The 16,602-nt window shown below is 45.8% G+C and overlaps 1 protein-coding gene across 1 annotated transcript in view; it reads right to left on the minus strand.

The window, feature by feature from the left end:
• Nucleotides 1-337: 337 nt before the first annotated feature.
• Nucleotides 338-16,602, minus strand: part of sdk2a (sidekick cell adhesion molecule 2a) — an 86,542-nt gene continuing 70,277 nt past the window's right edge. Inside the window, exons 26-45 of the mRNA XM_053444401.1 lie at nt 16,392-16,507; nt 16,082-16,271; nt 15,788-15,886; nt 15,151-15,345; nt 14,796-14,997; nt 13,700-13,803; nt 13,385-13,455; nt 13,113-13,248; nt 12,285-12,341; nt 11,701-11,802; nt 11,482-11,597; nt 11,190-11,376; nt 9,717-9,854; nt 8,856-9,038; nt 8,634-8,759; nt 8,383-8,547; nt 8,146-8,286; nt 6,693-6,837; nt 3,580-3,709; nt 338-1,745 (exon numbers count right to left, since the gene is read on the minus strand). Coding sequence (XP_053300376.1) covers nt 1,326-1,745; nt 3,580-3,709; nt 6,693-6,837; nt 8,146-8,286; nt 8,383-8,547; nt 8,634-8,759; nt 8,856-9,038; nt 9,717-9,854; nt 11,190-11,376; nt 11,482-11,597; nt 11,701-11,802; nt 12,285-12,341; nt 13,113-13,248; nt 13,385-13,455; nt 13,700-13,803; nt 14,796-14,997; nt 15,151-15,345; nt 15,788-15,886; nt 16,082-16,271; nt 16,392-16,507 — 3,023 coding nt within the window. The 3' untranslated portion in view covers nt 338-1,325. The remainder of the gene's footprint in view (nt 1,746-3,579; nt 3,710-6,692; nt 6,838-8,145; nt 8,287-8,382; nt 8,548-8,633; nt 8,760-8,855; nt 9,039-9,716; nt 9,855-11,189; nt 11,377-11,481; nt 11,598-11,700; nt 11,803-12,284; nt 12,342-13,112; nt 13,249-13,384; nt 13,456-13,699; nt 13,804-14,795; nt 14,998-15,150; nt 15,346-15,787; nt 15,887-16,081; nt 16,272-16,391; nt 16,508-16,602) is intronic.

Here is a 16,602-nt window from a genome sequence, read left to right on the forward strand (position 1 = left end):
ATAATTTTTGGGTTTGGTCACTTTTGTGAAAATTTAAATAATAATTTAGATTGTCTTGTCTTGAGCGCTGTAGAGATCTACTCATTCAATTCATCACATTTTCTGCTGCTGTTCCTTGTGTCTTAGGAACCTGATCAAAGTGAGTTGTTCTTGCACTTCTATTAATAGCACTATGTTTGGTGTGATTGTGATCAGAAGAGGAAGGTTTGTGCTTTTGGTCCTGTGTTATATTCTGTGTGTGATCACAAAGGCAAACCAAAGCATGTTAATAAAGTTGTCTAAGTTTGTATATCTACGGACACCAGCACACAATTGACATATTCCCCAGACTACTATAAAAGGTGCCACAATGCTTTTAATGTGATTCATAACATTGTCACTAGTGATGTTCTGGAAATGTCTGAAGCTGATTGATATAAATATCTTGTAAACGATATAATACAAGTACATACAGTAAACACACAATGCAGTTCCAACTAGGATGGCACTCAGTAGAGAGCTCGTACCTCGGCAGAGGCCGACGTCAAACAACATACACCAGACTTCAGGGCAACAAACTCAAAGTCATAGTCAATGATCCCAATCCGCCCCAAAATGTAATGTTCTTTTTTTCAGACCACGTCACATCACTCCACCAAGTTTGGTGCTAATCAGTTTCTTGCATAATCTTGCTGACAGATAAACAGACACGTGTGAAAACCCCCTTGGTGGAGGTAACGATGATCAGGCAGAGTGAGAAGCTCCGAGGCAGCCGACTGCCCCCCCCGTCAAGTCCGAGTCCATTTCTCACTTTACGTTTGTCCTCTCCTCAAACATCACAGTTTTCCATCAGAGGTGGATTTTCCATTGTTCAGTCTCAGCAAGCCAAGTGGTCCATAACCTATCGTTCTAAGGGGGTGTTTTTTTTCCATAAAGCTCTCATATTAAACAATGATACAGCATTTTTTAAAACAAGGATTTGTTTTTTTCAGAACCTCAGGTTCTTTTCATCCCTTGTTCGTCTTGTTGAACCGTCAAATAAATTTACTCAAGCGACGCATATATAAACTTTCAAATGATTGTCTTTTCATGAAATATATATTACATGGACAAACCAACCATACGCGCTACACACAGTCATACACACACACTCTTTACAGAGAAGAAAGCGCTATTCAAGATGCCTGCAATGCTTAATATTGAGCAACAACTCCGTCAATAAGAGAGAGCTGAGAAAAAAAAAAAATAAGGATCAAAAAGAAAGATTGAAATACAAATAAACCAACAACAACAAAATCAGAGACTCGTCCTCAGGGTCCTGTTGTCATTGGAAGGAGAGCCGTGTGTCAAACAAAAGAGGAGAAGCCCGCGGTAGGTGCCTGAGCGGCACAGCCCAGACTGCTGGGGGGCCTGTAGAGGGTGCTGTGCTGGCTGGGGGGCTCGGAGGACAGCAGGGAGGGGGTGGGAGTCCGGCTTCCCTTAGGCCTGAACAGGGTGCCCTGGCCCTGGCACTGTGGCTGCGGGGACGGGGCGCTCTGGGGCAGGAGAGGGGGCAGAGGGGGCAGAGGGGGCACGGGCGGGGGCTGCTGCCGCGGCTCCTGCTCCACCAGGGGCTCGGGCTGGGAGTAGCCGTACGCCGGTGGCCGAGAGACGCCCTTCTGCTGCCGCCGCCACGAGTTGTAGTAGGTGGGGTCGCTGATGTAGTGGTTGACGAAGGAGTGCGTCTTCTGTCGGCCCTGATCCATCTCGTACTCGCTGTCGCTGCCCTGGGAGCCGGCGTGGAAACAGAGTTAGAAATCACCGCAGTTACCGAACACAGTGGAAAACAAATGCAGACATTTAGGATTCTGACTACAGAGAATAATGGCAGCTACATTCACACGTTCACAAATCAAGGCTAATTCTACTGCAACACTGGCTACATCCACACTGAGTATGTGTTCGTGAAGCATTTTAACTTTAAATAAGAAATAATCTCTGTCCTTACTCAACACACCTAAATATATATGTATCGCACGATTCTGCATTCACTCCGAGGTCAAACAACTCTGCAGTAGAAACAGGTTTCTATCGGCTTTATTGATTTCTTTCTTTTCTTGCATTGTCCGAGGTGCAACACCGGCAAGACAGCAAGGTTAGAGAGCTGCTCTGGTTCGGACAACTTTGTGACGTTGAACATAACATAACAGAGGGAAAGAAAGGGAGTCAAATTGAATTTTTTTATAGTATTAATAACAAATTTTGGTGTAAAAGTCAACACTGTTCATTTAGACCTGGCAGTGGAGTCGTTGCCTGCATCATTGTTTCCAAATGCCAGGTGTTAACGTAGCAAAAGTGATTTTAGATGTTTCAAAGCTAAAACATACACATTTGGATGAAGCTACTGAGTCACAGCAGGGAACATCTACAGAGAGACAACAGGAAATCTATGAATCCATGTGGGATCCTAAGGGGCAGATCATCTCGTCTATTTCACACAGAGGACCTCACCCGTTGCTCTGTGGAGCACAGATATGATAAGTGTAGACGAGAGCATCCTAGAATTCGACAGAGATAACGTTTGCAGGGTTAACAAGTTTTTTGTTGTCGTCATACTAAACACTCAGTCTTATAATGTAGTAATGTTTGTGTGGGTGGCTCTTGTGCATTGTAAAGGCTGAGAAACACAAACAGTTAAACAACAAGCGAGACAGAGCAAACTGCTCACGGAGAAAACATCACACACTTGGTGCATCTGTGTGCCTGACAAGTGCCTGCCCATCCACGCCTCTATTGAGACGCTCCAGCCTAACAGATGCTGAAGCTCCATTTATTTGCACAAGTGGCAGGTAAACAGGGGGAGGCAATACAGAGGAAAAGAATAACACCCGTCTGTGTCTCCCTGGAGAGCCGTGTTTGTTCAAAGGGGAGCGAACAATGTTTCGACTGTGCAGGTACCAGATAAATTGACCAGGGGGCCCCGGAGAGAGAGTGTGGGAATACAGATGTTCAGAATCTGCTGCAGTCAGATTCTCTGTCTTCGGCATCCATCATCATCCTCTTCATCATCACTTCTACACTCCCTTTCCCTTCATTGGACCTCCCTGTTTTCCCGCAGTAACACCCACACACACACGCACACACCGAGCTCTTGAGATGATCACATAAGGAGCTGAGACTCAGAAGGCCAGATTAACAGGGCATTTCCTGTTTGTGGGAAATTAATTAGTTGTGAAGATCTTCCAAATGAGACGTGAGAAGTGGCTCAATAGTTTTTCTCCCACGAGAGCAGTCGGTATTAGAATTCCGAGGCCGGAAATGTCAGCCATGACTGGCCTGTGCTCACACAGGATATTTAATTTGAGGTGATCCACTCGAGACCGATTGTTGACTGTCATTAATTTATTCTGCTTCTTAATTAGACAGCTATCTAGTTTATGCATCTAGCAAAGCAGTGATTGTGACAAAAAACAGTGGAGGTTATCGAGATGATAGACACGACTGTGCCACGAGGGAAAACACTGTGATAAGTTTTCTGAATTTCACTTTTTCTAATTCATATCTTTTTGCCGATTCCAGACACGGAGACGGCACCGGCTGCGAGGCAGGGCCACTGCTCACCTGGGAGTCCGATATCTCGGAGGGTTTCTCAGTCAGACTGCTGCTCTCGGCAGGAATCAGGTCGTTGTACTTAGTGCTGACATCCTCGTCTGAGTAGTGCAGACTTCCAGGGCTGGGTCTTGGTGGAGAACTGTACAGATGAAGTAAAAGGGAGATAGAGAAAGAGTGTTGATGAAAGATTTAACCCAAAAGACAGAAAATAAGGGATTACATGATTTGGCCGGAAGAATACTGCCTCCTTTTCGGCGAGAGCCAGCACATATTGTGTGCCTCTCCGGTCCGTGGCTGCTCCTGTCTCTCCCACAATACACCGCCAGGCTCGCTTGCCCACCACCCTCGACGCTAGGCGCACTTTCGGCGCAAACTTACTTCTCCCTCCGCTTGTCATTTATTATCATTTTTTCTTTACCGCAATTTTTGGGGGGTTTGTTTAAAAGCACCGAGCTTTCAGGCGACTCGTTAAAAAACGAAGAGTGCGTATAGAAATAAATCCAATACACAAAATAAGACAAACATAATGGTTCATTTCATCATCATCTGCATCTTTTGCTTTGGGAAACCCTCTCCTCTTCGACAAATGCTGCTATATATAATAGCCCTGTCATTCCTGTGACTGACACCTTTCACATGACTGACGAGTAGAGCACATATCTCCATCAAGGCCCAACAGTCCCCTTAAATTAAATCAAACTGCAGAAATATATCTGCAATATCTGTGAAAATGACAACAACAAAAAATATCGCAATATTAAAAAAAGGGATAAAGAAGATAACTGGATCCGCCCCCTCATCGGGTGTGCACCAAAATGATTCCTCTTCCTTCCACCAAATTGCTGTGGTAATCTGTCCAGCAGTTGTTTTTCGTAATCTTGCTTAAAAACAAACATAACAACCAAAAAACTAACGCAAAAGGGCGCAAACATACCCTCCTTGGTTTCAGGCAAAATTGAAGAGTGCTGATAATTTACTTCAACATGCACATATTCATCCCTGGCAGCCACTAACAGAACACTAAGGGAAGATATTACATGTGGTTTTACTCTTTTGCCATTTCCCTGATCCAGATCTTTAACAAATGTCTGCTGGGAGCATCAACGGGGGGGGGGGGGGGGGGGGGGACGGACGAGTTCTGCATGAACTCACTTTAACCGTGAGATGCTCAAACAGAATTCATTTTAAACTTGAGTATCTCCATGAAAGGATTCTTTGTGGCGATTAGAGCTGTAAGGCTGTACATACTGCGTCGGCTGTAGATTTAGACATCCGGCAGAAAGGCTGTGTAACAAAGCATGGCCCTGAGCTCTCAGAGTATTATGAAGTTCTTTTAGGAGTGCAGGTCAAGTAAATAGACCCGTAGCTGCTTTTGGCTCCAGTCATCCAGTCTGTAAAAGTGAGGCAGCAAGAAACATCTGTGCAGGCAATTATTTTCCTTCTTGTGCAGCGATGACTGCTGCTGTGTTCAAGGTCTGCTTGGATTGCATGGGACTGTCAGACCAGACCACTATCTTCACATCACCAAGCTACATCAGTGGGCTCAGTGTGTAGCTCAGGCTAAACGCAGCATTAAGGGAAGACTTTGCTCCGCTGGCTTTAGAGAAAAAAATGTCCAAAAAGAATTACATAAACAAGGAATGGCATGAAAGTAAATGTTTAAATGATTCCAAATGGAAAACATTGTACGTGGGGGCAAAAGAGACAAGCATAAAACTCTGGGATGTCAAGTTAAATACCGGAGCATAAAGCAGACAACCCTGACGACCTCTCAAGGGAAAAAATAAATAATATATATATACTGAGATGTGTGCAGGAGCTAAGTCCCTGGAAATGCCAAGATCAGGGAGCTCAGAAGACACAACATGGCAAAGGCTATGAAGGGATTGAGACACAACAAAGGGACACGTCCTCTGGGTTGAAGGGGACGACGTGCGGAGGAGGACTGTGAGAAAAAAATTAATATAAATATATATCGACTCCGAATTCAGTCAAGCTTGTGTCAGACATTAGAAGAACACGGGGCCTCATGTGCACAGAGGAGTGATGGATGCTCCTACCTCCTATCACACCTACACCCAAAACGCTGCCCGGGAGCTTTGAATTATTTAGTAGCACTGTATGTTTTCCCCTCTGCCTTATCTGACTGATTCATCCTTCTTTTCCTCACCCTTTCAAATAATCCCCAAGGGGGGCCCTCCCTCTCTCCCTCCTCCGTCCACAGATCATTAGTAAAGAGCACAGGACCAGAGAGGAGCCCTTCAAAGAGAGGGAGGATCTCAAGGCCTTTTTTTGATCCCCTTCTTTGGCCTCCACGGTCAAGGAAAAATCTGCAGGGACTCCCCCGCCCTCGATGCCCTCCTCCACCCCCGATTCAACAATAACATGCACACTAAAGCGAAAATCATGTTGTATTTTGCAATGACACGAAGCAGACTTTGAACCCTTCCCACTCCCCCCACCCCACAAAGCAACCACATGACCATCCGCCCGTGCAGTCACCCAATGTGTGACCCCCGGCTCTGCGTGGAACATTCCTTTTGCTTCTCATGCTGCAGCGTTTGCGAAATTCCTCTTATCTAACGTGTAAGCAAACATGACCAAAGAGCCAGTTCGCCAAAGTCCGGCCGGTGGGCTGTCGGACGCGTTCTCACACTGCCGGCGCTTGAGAGAGAAACTCTGGGCTCGGGGCCAATGTGAAAATGGCCGGCTCTGACCCATAAGCGCCCCCTTTTTTCCGAAGCGGTGACGGACGGACAAAGGGCCCATGCAGAAGCTCATGAATGCTAATCAGCTGGTATTGTGCTGCCCCCTTATATAAATTGTTGCTTCACACAAACACTGAATATCAACAAGGCAGCGGAAGGAGGCTGAAATCAGCAGCTGGATTCCTCCAGGCCCGGTTTGTTCTCTCAAGAATGACAGACTATTGTGAGGGAAGGAGGGGACACAAAACACTACATTATTAATTCCTGTCAGTATCACGCGTTACACACTCAGCTGGAAGAGGGAACTCACACAGAATGGAGTGAACAATATTATTTATGAAGTGGAATCTTTTCCCCTTGCAGGAAATGAACGCGATGATCAGCTGACCGTCGCGGACGACTGATGGCACTGACCGTGTGTAGATGCCGTTCTTGCGGCAAAAGGAGTTCTTCATGGAGAGGCGTCTGTTGTTGAGCTCCAGGGACGGGAAGCGTCCCTCGTCCAGGCGCACCATCTCTCCGTGGGTCAGGGGCAGCGCTGTGCAGTTGGAGTGGTTGCCTGGACAGGGGTAGGAGGACGACACTGTAATGGTCGTGGAATAAAATAAGTGATTTGTGATCTTCGGGTCTTGAGCATAGTTACACAATAAAGCTTCAGGCCTGAACATGCACATGGGTACTTTTTGTCAAACCAGAGGAATAGTTGTACACATGGATTTTAGAAGAAGAGGAAGCAGAAGAGGGAGAAGAAGAGGAAGACTGAACATTTGACCTTAGCATTTAACCCACCCATGAACACACACACACACACACACACACACCCTGCCTTGCGGAAGGGAACTGTCACAACCGTGTTCATTAATCACTTCATCCTCAATTTACATGTCACAACAACATCGAAAGCTGCCATCTCTGACTTCATCGGTAGATCAACATCATCATCATCACTGTCCGGTCCCTCACCTCTCGGAAAAACAACCAGCCGCCAGCGGGTCAGTTCATCTTCACGGCTGGGAAAAGTGGGGAGGGGCTGAGAGGGGCTAAGAGACCCTCTTTGTATCCCCACACAAACACAGTCCTTGTCTGAACTGGTCTTGCCAAGCCCCATTCAGTGACCCTGGTAACCCTGGCACCACGCTAAAGACTGACTGAGCCAAAGAACGGCTAGTAGGAGATTTAAGAAGACTTGACCCGACCCTTCACTCTTTCACCCAAGTCTCCCTCCTTCCTCTCATACCACCACGTCCGTCTATTCTGAGCAGTTCCAGACCAATTCCCAAAAAGTGCCCTACACTCGAATTAGCTGTCATCTGACCATGAACTATACATCCACTAATGTTGATTAACTTCCCCTGTCCTCATTTTTTCGGGGGGATTGAATGCAGAACGCTGATAAAGAGTTTCTATCTCCAGAAATGTCACCTGGGATAATTCGAAGCCATGAAAATCGGCTTCTTGATTCAGTGGTGTGAAAGCCACTGGTGCTGTATTTATATAATTACTCTCAGCCTGACTAATGACCTGAGCGTTAAACCGCTGCCAAGCCATTAATCCCAGTATTGATCCTCGCCGCAGTTAAACATGAACAATAATGTTTATTCATCTGCCTATTTCAGCTGGTAACCTTTTACTCTCATCTCTTGCCCGTCATTTCAAAGTATGTACTGGAAAACAGGTAATTTGTCTAATTGTGTGAACCTTCACACTTCCATCTTGGAAAATAGACCTCGGTGGTGCAATCATTAAAGTGCAATTCTCAGCAGCGCTGTCTGAGAGGAAGACGAAATCCAGTCGATAGCTTAAGCTGCAGAAACACAGAGAAAGAGAAACGCTGGCGCTGAGTTTAGCAGACAGCCGGGTCTCCTACCTGAATCTGCCTTTTTGGTGTATTTTTTACTCTGGCCCCGGATGATGAGGATGAACACAAGGAGCAGGATGAAGATGAGGCCAACCAGGGCAATCACGACCAGGAACCACCACTCCTCATAGAAGGGAGACACTTTCTGGGCTGAAAACACAAATAACACAAGTTAAGACCTAAATAAAACATTATTTTGTATAATTAGCACAGTGCTGGATTAATTCTAACTAAAGTACAATTAACCTGATATGGAAGGGGAAGGAGCGCTGGGAGATCCATATCCGTAGTCATTGACCGCTATTACTCGAAAGTCATAGGTGAGCCCTTCTCTTAGCATGTCCAGGTTAAGTGTGTAGGATGTCACTTCTTTAGGAATGTCTTTGATCAGGATGTCCCACAATCCTTCATCTAAAGACGATAAAACATGTCAGCACATCAACAATCAGTGCAATCTTCACGGAGGAAAGAAACAAAGAACTCCAGAGCTGGCTCACCAGAGGGTCTGGCTTCAATGACGTATCTTGTGATGGGTGCACGACCTTGATCGCCACTCGTCCAGTGCAGCGTGAGGGCGGTGCCGTAACGAGAAATAAAGGGTTCTCCAGGAGGGCCCGGGGCTCCTTGGGATGATAAACAAAAAAAGCAAGGTTAGTGTCGTTCTGTCAAGGAGCCACTAAAAGAAATAAGAAAATTTACATGACCGTTAGGAAAAGCACCTTCTCCCGGCCCGGTGGTGATGTTGGCCTCCACCTCGGGGCCGTAAGTGAGCGTTTTAGCTCGGATGCGGTAGTTGTAGGTGACGCCGTCGGCCAGGTCTTTGATCTTCATCCACAAGGGGGTGCTGCCCTTCACATCTACTGTCACTATCTTACTGACACCTGGAGTGCGAGGAGAGGAGTCTGTACAGGAAACACTAAGACTCTAGATGCTGCTTTCTACAAGCGAAAAAAAGCCAAGCTTTGCTCAGACACACAAAGGCACGAAGACAACTTCACAGTGACCACGAGTTAGAGGACGAGACACTGTCAGAGACACACACACGCACGCACGCACACACACACACATATATAACAGAAATGCATATTTATCAGGAAAAGGTGTATTATGCAAGCGGCTTCTCTGATCTCCAGACAGGAGGCGACACTTGAGCGCTTTTTCGAATAGACCAACTGGTATTCCCTGTCGTTGCTGCTCTGCTTAGCTTTGCTCGGGGTCCATTAGTGGACAGCCGTGGGACCACAGCAGCCCCTGCTCAGCATTCCACCTCTGCTCTCAATTACTTCACAATCTGGTCCAGGCAACCACACTCAGCCAGCTATTAGCCATGTTTCTCTTAGTGTGAGAGGAAGCCGTGCAAATCCTCACCAGAGCATTCCAACATATTTTTTATCAGCCGGGCCATATATGCCACTGCAGGGCCTATGCTCATCTGTGGCAGATTAGCACGTGAGCTTAAGCAGCGCGAGTTAAAAGGAACACAGTAATGAGGCTGGATGTTGTAAATCAGTGTCTGAGGGAGCCAGCTGAGGAATGTCAAGCCATGGCAGAGTTACGAGGCTCCAGGCCCGGTTTCTCACCATCGACTGGAGTGCAGGGCTCGTAAACCAGGCGGTATCCCTCAATGATGCCGTTGGGCTGCTTGGGCTCTCCCCAGGACACGTTGACGGAGGTGGTGGTCAACTCGCTGAAGTGGATGAAGCTGGGAGCACTGGGGGCTTCGGGAGGAGAAAGAGGGGGAAGAGGTGAAGGCAGCTGGATTTCCTCAAAGTTCTGAGGCTTTGCAATCTGCAAACTCAACTGCAAATCTACAATGACCTGGATGTGTGACCATTAAATACAATTTGTAAAATCACGATGAAACAGAAAATAGCAGCTAAATAAACCACTAAATAAAATTTGAATTCCGCAATATTTATGTCCCTTATTCTTGACGTTGCTCTTCAGGAGACTTTTGAGTTTGAATAAGTCATAATAGTAATTTAGCCCCACTGTCAATTTGTTAAGTTGCCTCTTTTACAGACGCACACGAGGGGAAATTATACAGTCAACAAAGAAACAGCACGGCGGGAATCCAGAGGCAGCGCTCAAAGCAAGGAAAGCAATTTGACACATTCGTGAAAAACTGATGCTAGATGATATGAAACAACAATATTATGAGATCAGCAATGAAGGAGCTTTTTATCATATTATCAGAGCAACAATAAAACATATTTTGCATCAACTGTGGCTCACATTTATGGGAAAAAATGGGAAGTGCGTCAGGAAAAATCTGCCTCAAATAGACACAAGAATGTTACTGTGACCTTGATGGAGCGCTGTGAGAATTCTGCCTGCTGACCCATCGCAGATCCAGCTAAGTGTCAGGATTTAGCCACAACTCTGCATAGAATTCACCAAAGCTTGCGCTGGCTCGCTTCCCACTACCCCGCGGTGCAGGCAGCCAAAATTCCTGCCTGTGTTTTTAAGTTCTCAGCACTTTGTACCCCTCACCAATGTCACAGCCTTCAAGGGGGCGGGAAAAGACGTTACTGTAAAACCATTTTTGTGCTGAAACCGCAGAGGAGGGACTCTCACTCGCTGGTAAACACAGACGTCTTTGTGCAGCAGCAGCCAAAAAGCTAATCTACATGTGTCCCCCCCCCCATGTGCTCTGTATTCATTGCTCCTCTGCTGTCACTGGGCTTCCACCCCCGAGGCCTGTCCTGGAGGAGGTGATCTCTCATGCTGCATCTCACGGGACCAAAGCTCCTCAGTGAGAATGTTCTTAGGGAAATGGGAGGATCGACTCTTGAGTTATTTGTCTTAAAGCTCTAGTAGCACTTTGTAGTTTTGTGTAACATTGACTCAAGATAAAAGCATTGACTGTACATTTTTCTTAACCTTGAGTTAGAGTCAACACAACCACATGAGCACATTCTGGTTGAATAATCTGTAGTAGTAACAGTAGGGGGACAGAGGGAAGGGCAGTTAAGTGTAAAGAAATAGAGAGTCTATGCCTTTTTAAACCATAACTATAAACCTTCCTAACATCTGGATTCAGTGCAACTCACCTGCTTGCTGAGTGCGCCCTCTGGTGGGCAGAGAGCGGGGCCCATCCCCTGCAGCGTTGAAGGCCGCCACGCTCATCATGTAGGTGGTGTAGCCCGTCAGGTTCTTCAGCTTCACCCCGAGCTCCGGCAGGAACAGCGTGCGCAGCCGCTCCGTCTCATTCTGGAGCTGGAACTCCCAGAAATAGATCTGGAAACAGAGGAAGAGTTAGGGATATGCGGAATTGTTTTGAGAATTAAAGTATTTTTAAATGAAAATATAGAAATAAGAAAGATATTAGGAAAAAGATAGAACCTTGTAACCCTGTATGTCCCCATTCTGAGCATCCAGAGGAGGGGGGTCCCATGTGACGTCCAGCTGTGTGGCTGTTGAGGACTGGACCACCACATTCTGGGGAGGGGCTGTTGGAACTAGAATGGGGCAAAGATCAGATCATGACTATAGTAGAAATGTTATCACTGCTTGTAGGCCTGTTAAGAAATAAAGACGAGGACACACAAAAAAAAAACATACCCGCCTCTCCGACAAACACTTCCTGTGGCGAGCTGCTCGGCCCCTCCCCCACGGCGTTGTACACACTGAGACGGATCTCGTAGCGTTTGTGTTTACTCAAATCTGCAGGGACAGAACCCAGCACATTCATTTTAAAAGAACAGTTAAGATAAAAAAAAAAAAAGTTATTCTGAGGAGACACACACGGGCATAGTGAGGCCCACGGCAACCACAGCATCACAAATGAAAGAGTGAAAGATAACAAAACGAGGTTGTGGAATTATAAGGCCAACAATTGGGGTTGTTGTCGGGACATGGGGGGGAGGGGGGGGGGGGGTGATTTTTGTCAGTGATTACACAGAAAGAAAACACACTGACATAATGGTAAGGCATCTTGGAGAGATTAAAGCCGTACACACATCATTAGAATCAGCTGCGGCTCCTCAGCGGATACGGCTGAGTGGGAGGATGGTGCAAACGGGTGCTTGCTGTGAATTATTATACAAATGGTATGTTATGTGGATTTGAAGTTCAGCGGGTGACGTGCCGACAGACACAGAGCGATGCAGCAGAAGACGTAAAAAGGGAAATTATATAACACTTACTATCCAGTTCATACTGGGTGAGTGAGGATTCACTCAGGTTCCTGACACTGTAAGGAGCTGGAGGTTTGACCGGGGGGGGGGGGGGTAGGAGGGGGTGGGGGGGGAAGAGCGGGAGAACAAAGGGTGAGGGGTCAAAGGATCAGGAAGGAGTGGAGACATTAGGAGACTCATTCACATATTTTACTTTTCTGTCTTTTACTCAAAACATACTGGCAATTAAATATAATCTCTATCATGATAATAGTCCCAATCAAATGTATTATTTTAGGCAAATCACCATCTGACATCACTTTAGAAATAGACAGATACAAATAAAGGATATTTAAGATTTACAGCTATGAAACACACAACGAGGAACTTCTCATTCAACAACTGGAGGTCCAATGTGAACACCATACTATAAATTAAAAGATAAACTAAAGAATTAGAAATCAGAAAACTGAATAGCAATACAGAATACAGCCCATGTCAATTTGCAACATGTATGATATATGATATACATAAGTGAGTAAGTGTGCACATGTATGTTTATATGTTCATGGACCATCTAGCTAACTGTTTTTATTCAACCTTTTGTAATTTATTCCTTTTTCTCAGTTTCTTTAGTTTCTTTCATTATTATTTTCATTGTGGTTACACATATATTAACATATTCTCTAAACTTGCACCAAAAAATACATAAATATTGACGGCTTTAGGTACAAGCATCAAATATGAAAAAGTATAATTGTTAGAACTCCTACATAAAATAATTAAATAAAAACATTGAATCAATCCGTTCGTGCATTGTAACCCAAAGTAGCTGAAACAGAGAAGAGGTGAACTCACCGGTGAGATCGGCCCAGTTGGCGGAGGGGCTGTTCACCGTGCGGACGGTGAAGCTGCGCAGCCGGTCGTAGTGTAGCTCTCTGAACCGGACCCTGAACCCCAACAGGACCCCGTTGATGTGATCCTCAGAGGGAGGCTGCGGAACAGAGGAGGTCTTAATGCTCAAAACTTCAACAAACACGCTGCGTCACAACCGGCAGCTCCGGGCCAACAAAATTCCACCGTCACCATTGAGTCTTCCAGTCATAGCGCCAGGTAATTCAACAGCCTACCTGCCAGCGGACCAGCACAGATGTGGTTGTGTGAGGTGTAACAGACATAATTGTCGGGGCTTTGTCTGGGGCTGGAAGATAAGCACACACCACAAAAAAAAAAAAAAAAGGGAATTTTGGTGTTAACAAAGCAAACCAGCTGCGGAGAGCGATTTATAATTCAAACATTCTGGATAGGAACAGCATGAGAGGGAGAGAACAAGCACTGATGTTGTCAAGTGTTCACTGGGAAAATCCACAGTCAACACACGGCCGTAACGGCGTGTTCACACAACCGGTAATGACGCTGATGCACCGGGGTCGCCGAGGTCTCACCGTCTTGCAGCGTGGTGATGGCCTCGCTCTCCTGACTGTACTCGCTGTCTCCGATGTCGTTAGTGGCTTTAATGCGGAACTGGTAGGAGGTGAAGGGCTTCAACCTGAAAGGAGAAGGAGAGAGAGTGCAAAACGTGGACGTCGTGTTAAGGGCGAAGAATTCCTCATGTGCCTGTGTGTGAAACATCCCCAGGCCGGTTCCTCTGTTAAACCTAATGGAGTTATCTTGTGGAATGAAAATGTGCATTTATTGGTTTCCTCTGTGTTATTGTCTGGCTACAGAAAGACATAAAGCTTGTTTAGATGATGATATTCATACTCTTTTTATTTAGCATTTCCCCCCCCTTCTGATTCAAGATTCAAGATTCAAGATTCAAGATTTGTATTATCAAATGCACAACAGTAACATTAAGCAGTCGCTGGCAGTGAAGTGCTTGAGTCACAGGCTCTCTTCTAGCAATGCTCAAGTAATTACAACCTAAAAAATAAAATAGAAATAGTATAAAATAGAATAAAATAGAATATCGTTAGCTTTTCTTTAATTTACTCTCTTTGTCTTTTGTTTTGTCCCTAATCTTTATTTTTGTTTCTTTTTCTCTTTTCTCTTTTTTCTTTTCTTTTCCCTTTACCTAGAGGCAGATAGGGGTGGGACCTCCTACAGGAAAAGGAGGTGTGGGTGGATATGCGGGAGGAGGGCTAACGTAAAATGTAAAAAATTTGAAAAATGTGAGCATTGTAAAATATCTATTTCATGTTCTTACTTTGTATCTCTGTTGCTCAATAAAGAAATTAAAAAAAAAAAAAATAGAATATCAAAATTTAAAATAGAAAATAAAGTATATATATCTCTATATATATAAAAACAGCTGAAGAGAAAATAAAACAACAATAGTGCAATTTGTGCAATGGTGCAAATATGTCAAAACGTTCTCTTTTATACCAATATATAACCTTTTTGTTATATTTGGGAGTGGTTACTACTTTCTACCACACCCCACGTATATTTGTACCTATATTTTGTATTTATGTTACCTGACTGAACTAAAGCTTGTGCAGCCATGTTTCAGTTTATTCACAGAAGACATTTGAAGCCTACCTGTCCACTATGTAGGAGTGAGTCTCGTGTCTGACCGACGCAGAGTGGACGGTCCAGTTGCTGTCGGGCAGCTCTCTGAACTGGACTGTGTAGTAACGGACTGGGGACAGGCCGTCGCTGCCTGGTTCCCATGACAAGAGCACTCTGCGCGCCTGGACCTCCTCTTGAGGCACAACAGGGCGGCTGGTGGGCTGGGGTCGGGCTGAAGGTCGCACACACACACACACACACACACAGACACACACACACACACACAATCACACACACAGACACACGCACGGTCACTCCGGAACTTGATTACATATTTAAGAGGTGGATAAATTAAATAATTAAATTTGAGCCCCAGTATATTTACCTCTCTTCTCCGTGGTGACCACCAGAGCCTCCGCCGCCTCCCCCCAGCCTTTCCGTGTCTGAGCGGTGAGGCGGAATACATAAACCAGCTCTGGCTTCAGACCCGTCGCCGTGTACTGCCGCGCGCTGGGGCTCAGCACGTCCACGGTGGCAGCGTTGCTATTTGAAGAGTTCCGTCTGTATGTGATCTGATAGGCTGAGGGGACAAACTCATATTATACCCAGTCACGCATAGCAAAGCAGAAGCAAAGACAAAAAAGATCCAGCCGTACTTCAAAATCAAACAAACGGCGGAGAGCAGAGAGAAAGACGTGTTTTGTTGAAATAAGAACTTTCTCTTTGCCACTGTGTTCTGTAAAATGAATTTGGAACTTTTCACATCTGTAGCTGCGCTGTAAGTTTGACTCTCCGGCTTTTATTCTGTCTAATTATTCCTTTTATCTTCCATTTTTTATTGTTGTCTTTATATATCCTCTTTATCTGTGTCCTCTGTAATTGACTCGTCTTGATGCCTTTTAACGGTGCAGCTATAGAGCACTTGGAACCGCCTTGTTGTAGAAAGGCACCGGATAAATAGATTTGCCTCTTGCCTTCGCCTCACAATAATAACATGTGAAGTCTGTATATTGAACACTCACCCAGGATAATGCCGTTGGGCTGAGCGGGCGGCTGCCAGATGAGCCTCACCGAGGTGGTCCTGACTTCTGGGAAGAGGATGCCAACTGGAGGTCCTGGCACTGTCACAAACAAAAACCAACAAGAAAGCTAAATTAATTTTATTTGTGACATAAATCCTTTCATAAAAACTGCATCAAGGAAATGAAAAGTGAACCTCATCAACTGAAATCCTCTCAGCGGTCGGTGCCATTAAAAACATTGAGGGGAAAAAAAAACAATGTTTCATCGATAACAACGTGATTAAATCCGCTTACCGTCGTCCAGCGTCCGCTCCAGGATGGAGGGCGAGCTGCTGCGTCCGTCCCCGATACGAGTGAACGCCAGCACCTGGATCTCGTACAGGACGTACTTGCCCAGGCCGGTCAGCTGCACGCTGTGGCTGGTGTTGCCGTCCACCATCCAGAAGTCGGGCGCTCTGTCCGAGTCCTTCTCCTTGTACACAACCTGAGAGACGCAGGGGACGTCACACGGTGAGGGGAATTTTTTTGAAGGGGACGGTTTCATGCACATGTATAATTTACTCGACAGTCATGTAGAGATTCTGATGTGGATCAGTTATTTGACCTTGTATCCCAGAATGAGTCCGTTGCGGTCAGTGGCCGGGACTTCTCCCCAGCGCACCAGGATGCTGCTGGAGGTGGTGGCGAAGGCCGACACATTGGTGGGACCGCTGGAGGGCACTGCGGCAGGGAGGCAAAGGGCCATGTTCAGAGCACTTCAAATAAACATATCTATCTGACTTTTTAAAGTGGGGTTCCCTGGACACATTTCCCCC

This window comes from Pleuronectes platessa, chromosome 16 (genome assembly GCF_947347685.1).
Source record: "Pleuronectes platessa chromosome 16, fPlePla1.1, whole genome shotgun sequence".
NCBI classification, from domain to species: domain Eukaryota; kingdom Metazoa; phylum Chordata; class Actinopteri; order Pleuronectiformes; family Pleuronectidae; genus Pleuronectes; species Pleuronectes platessa.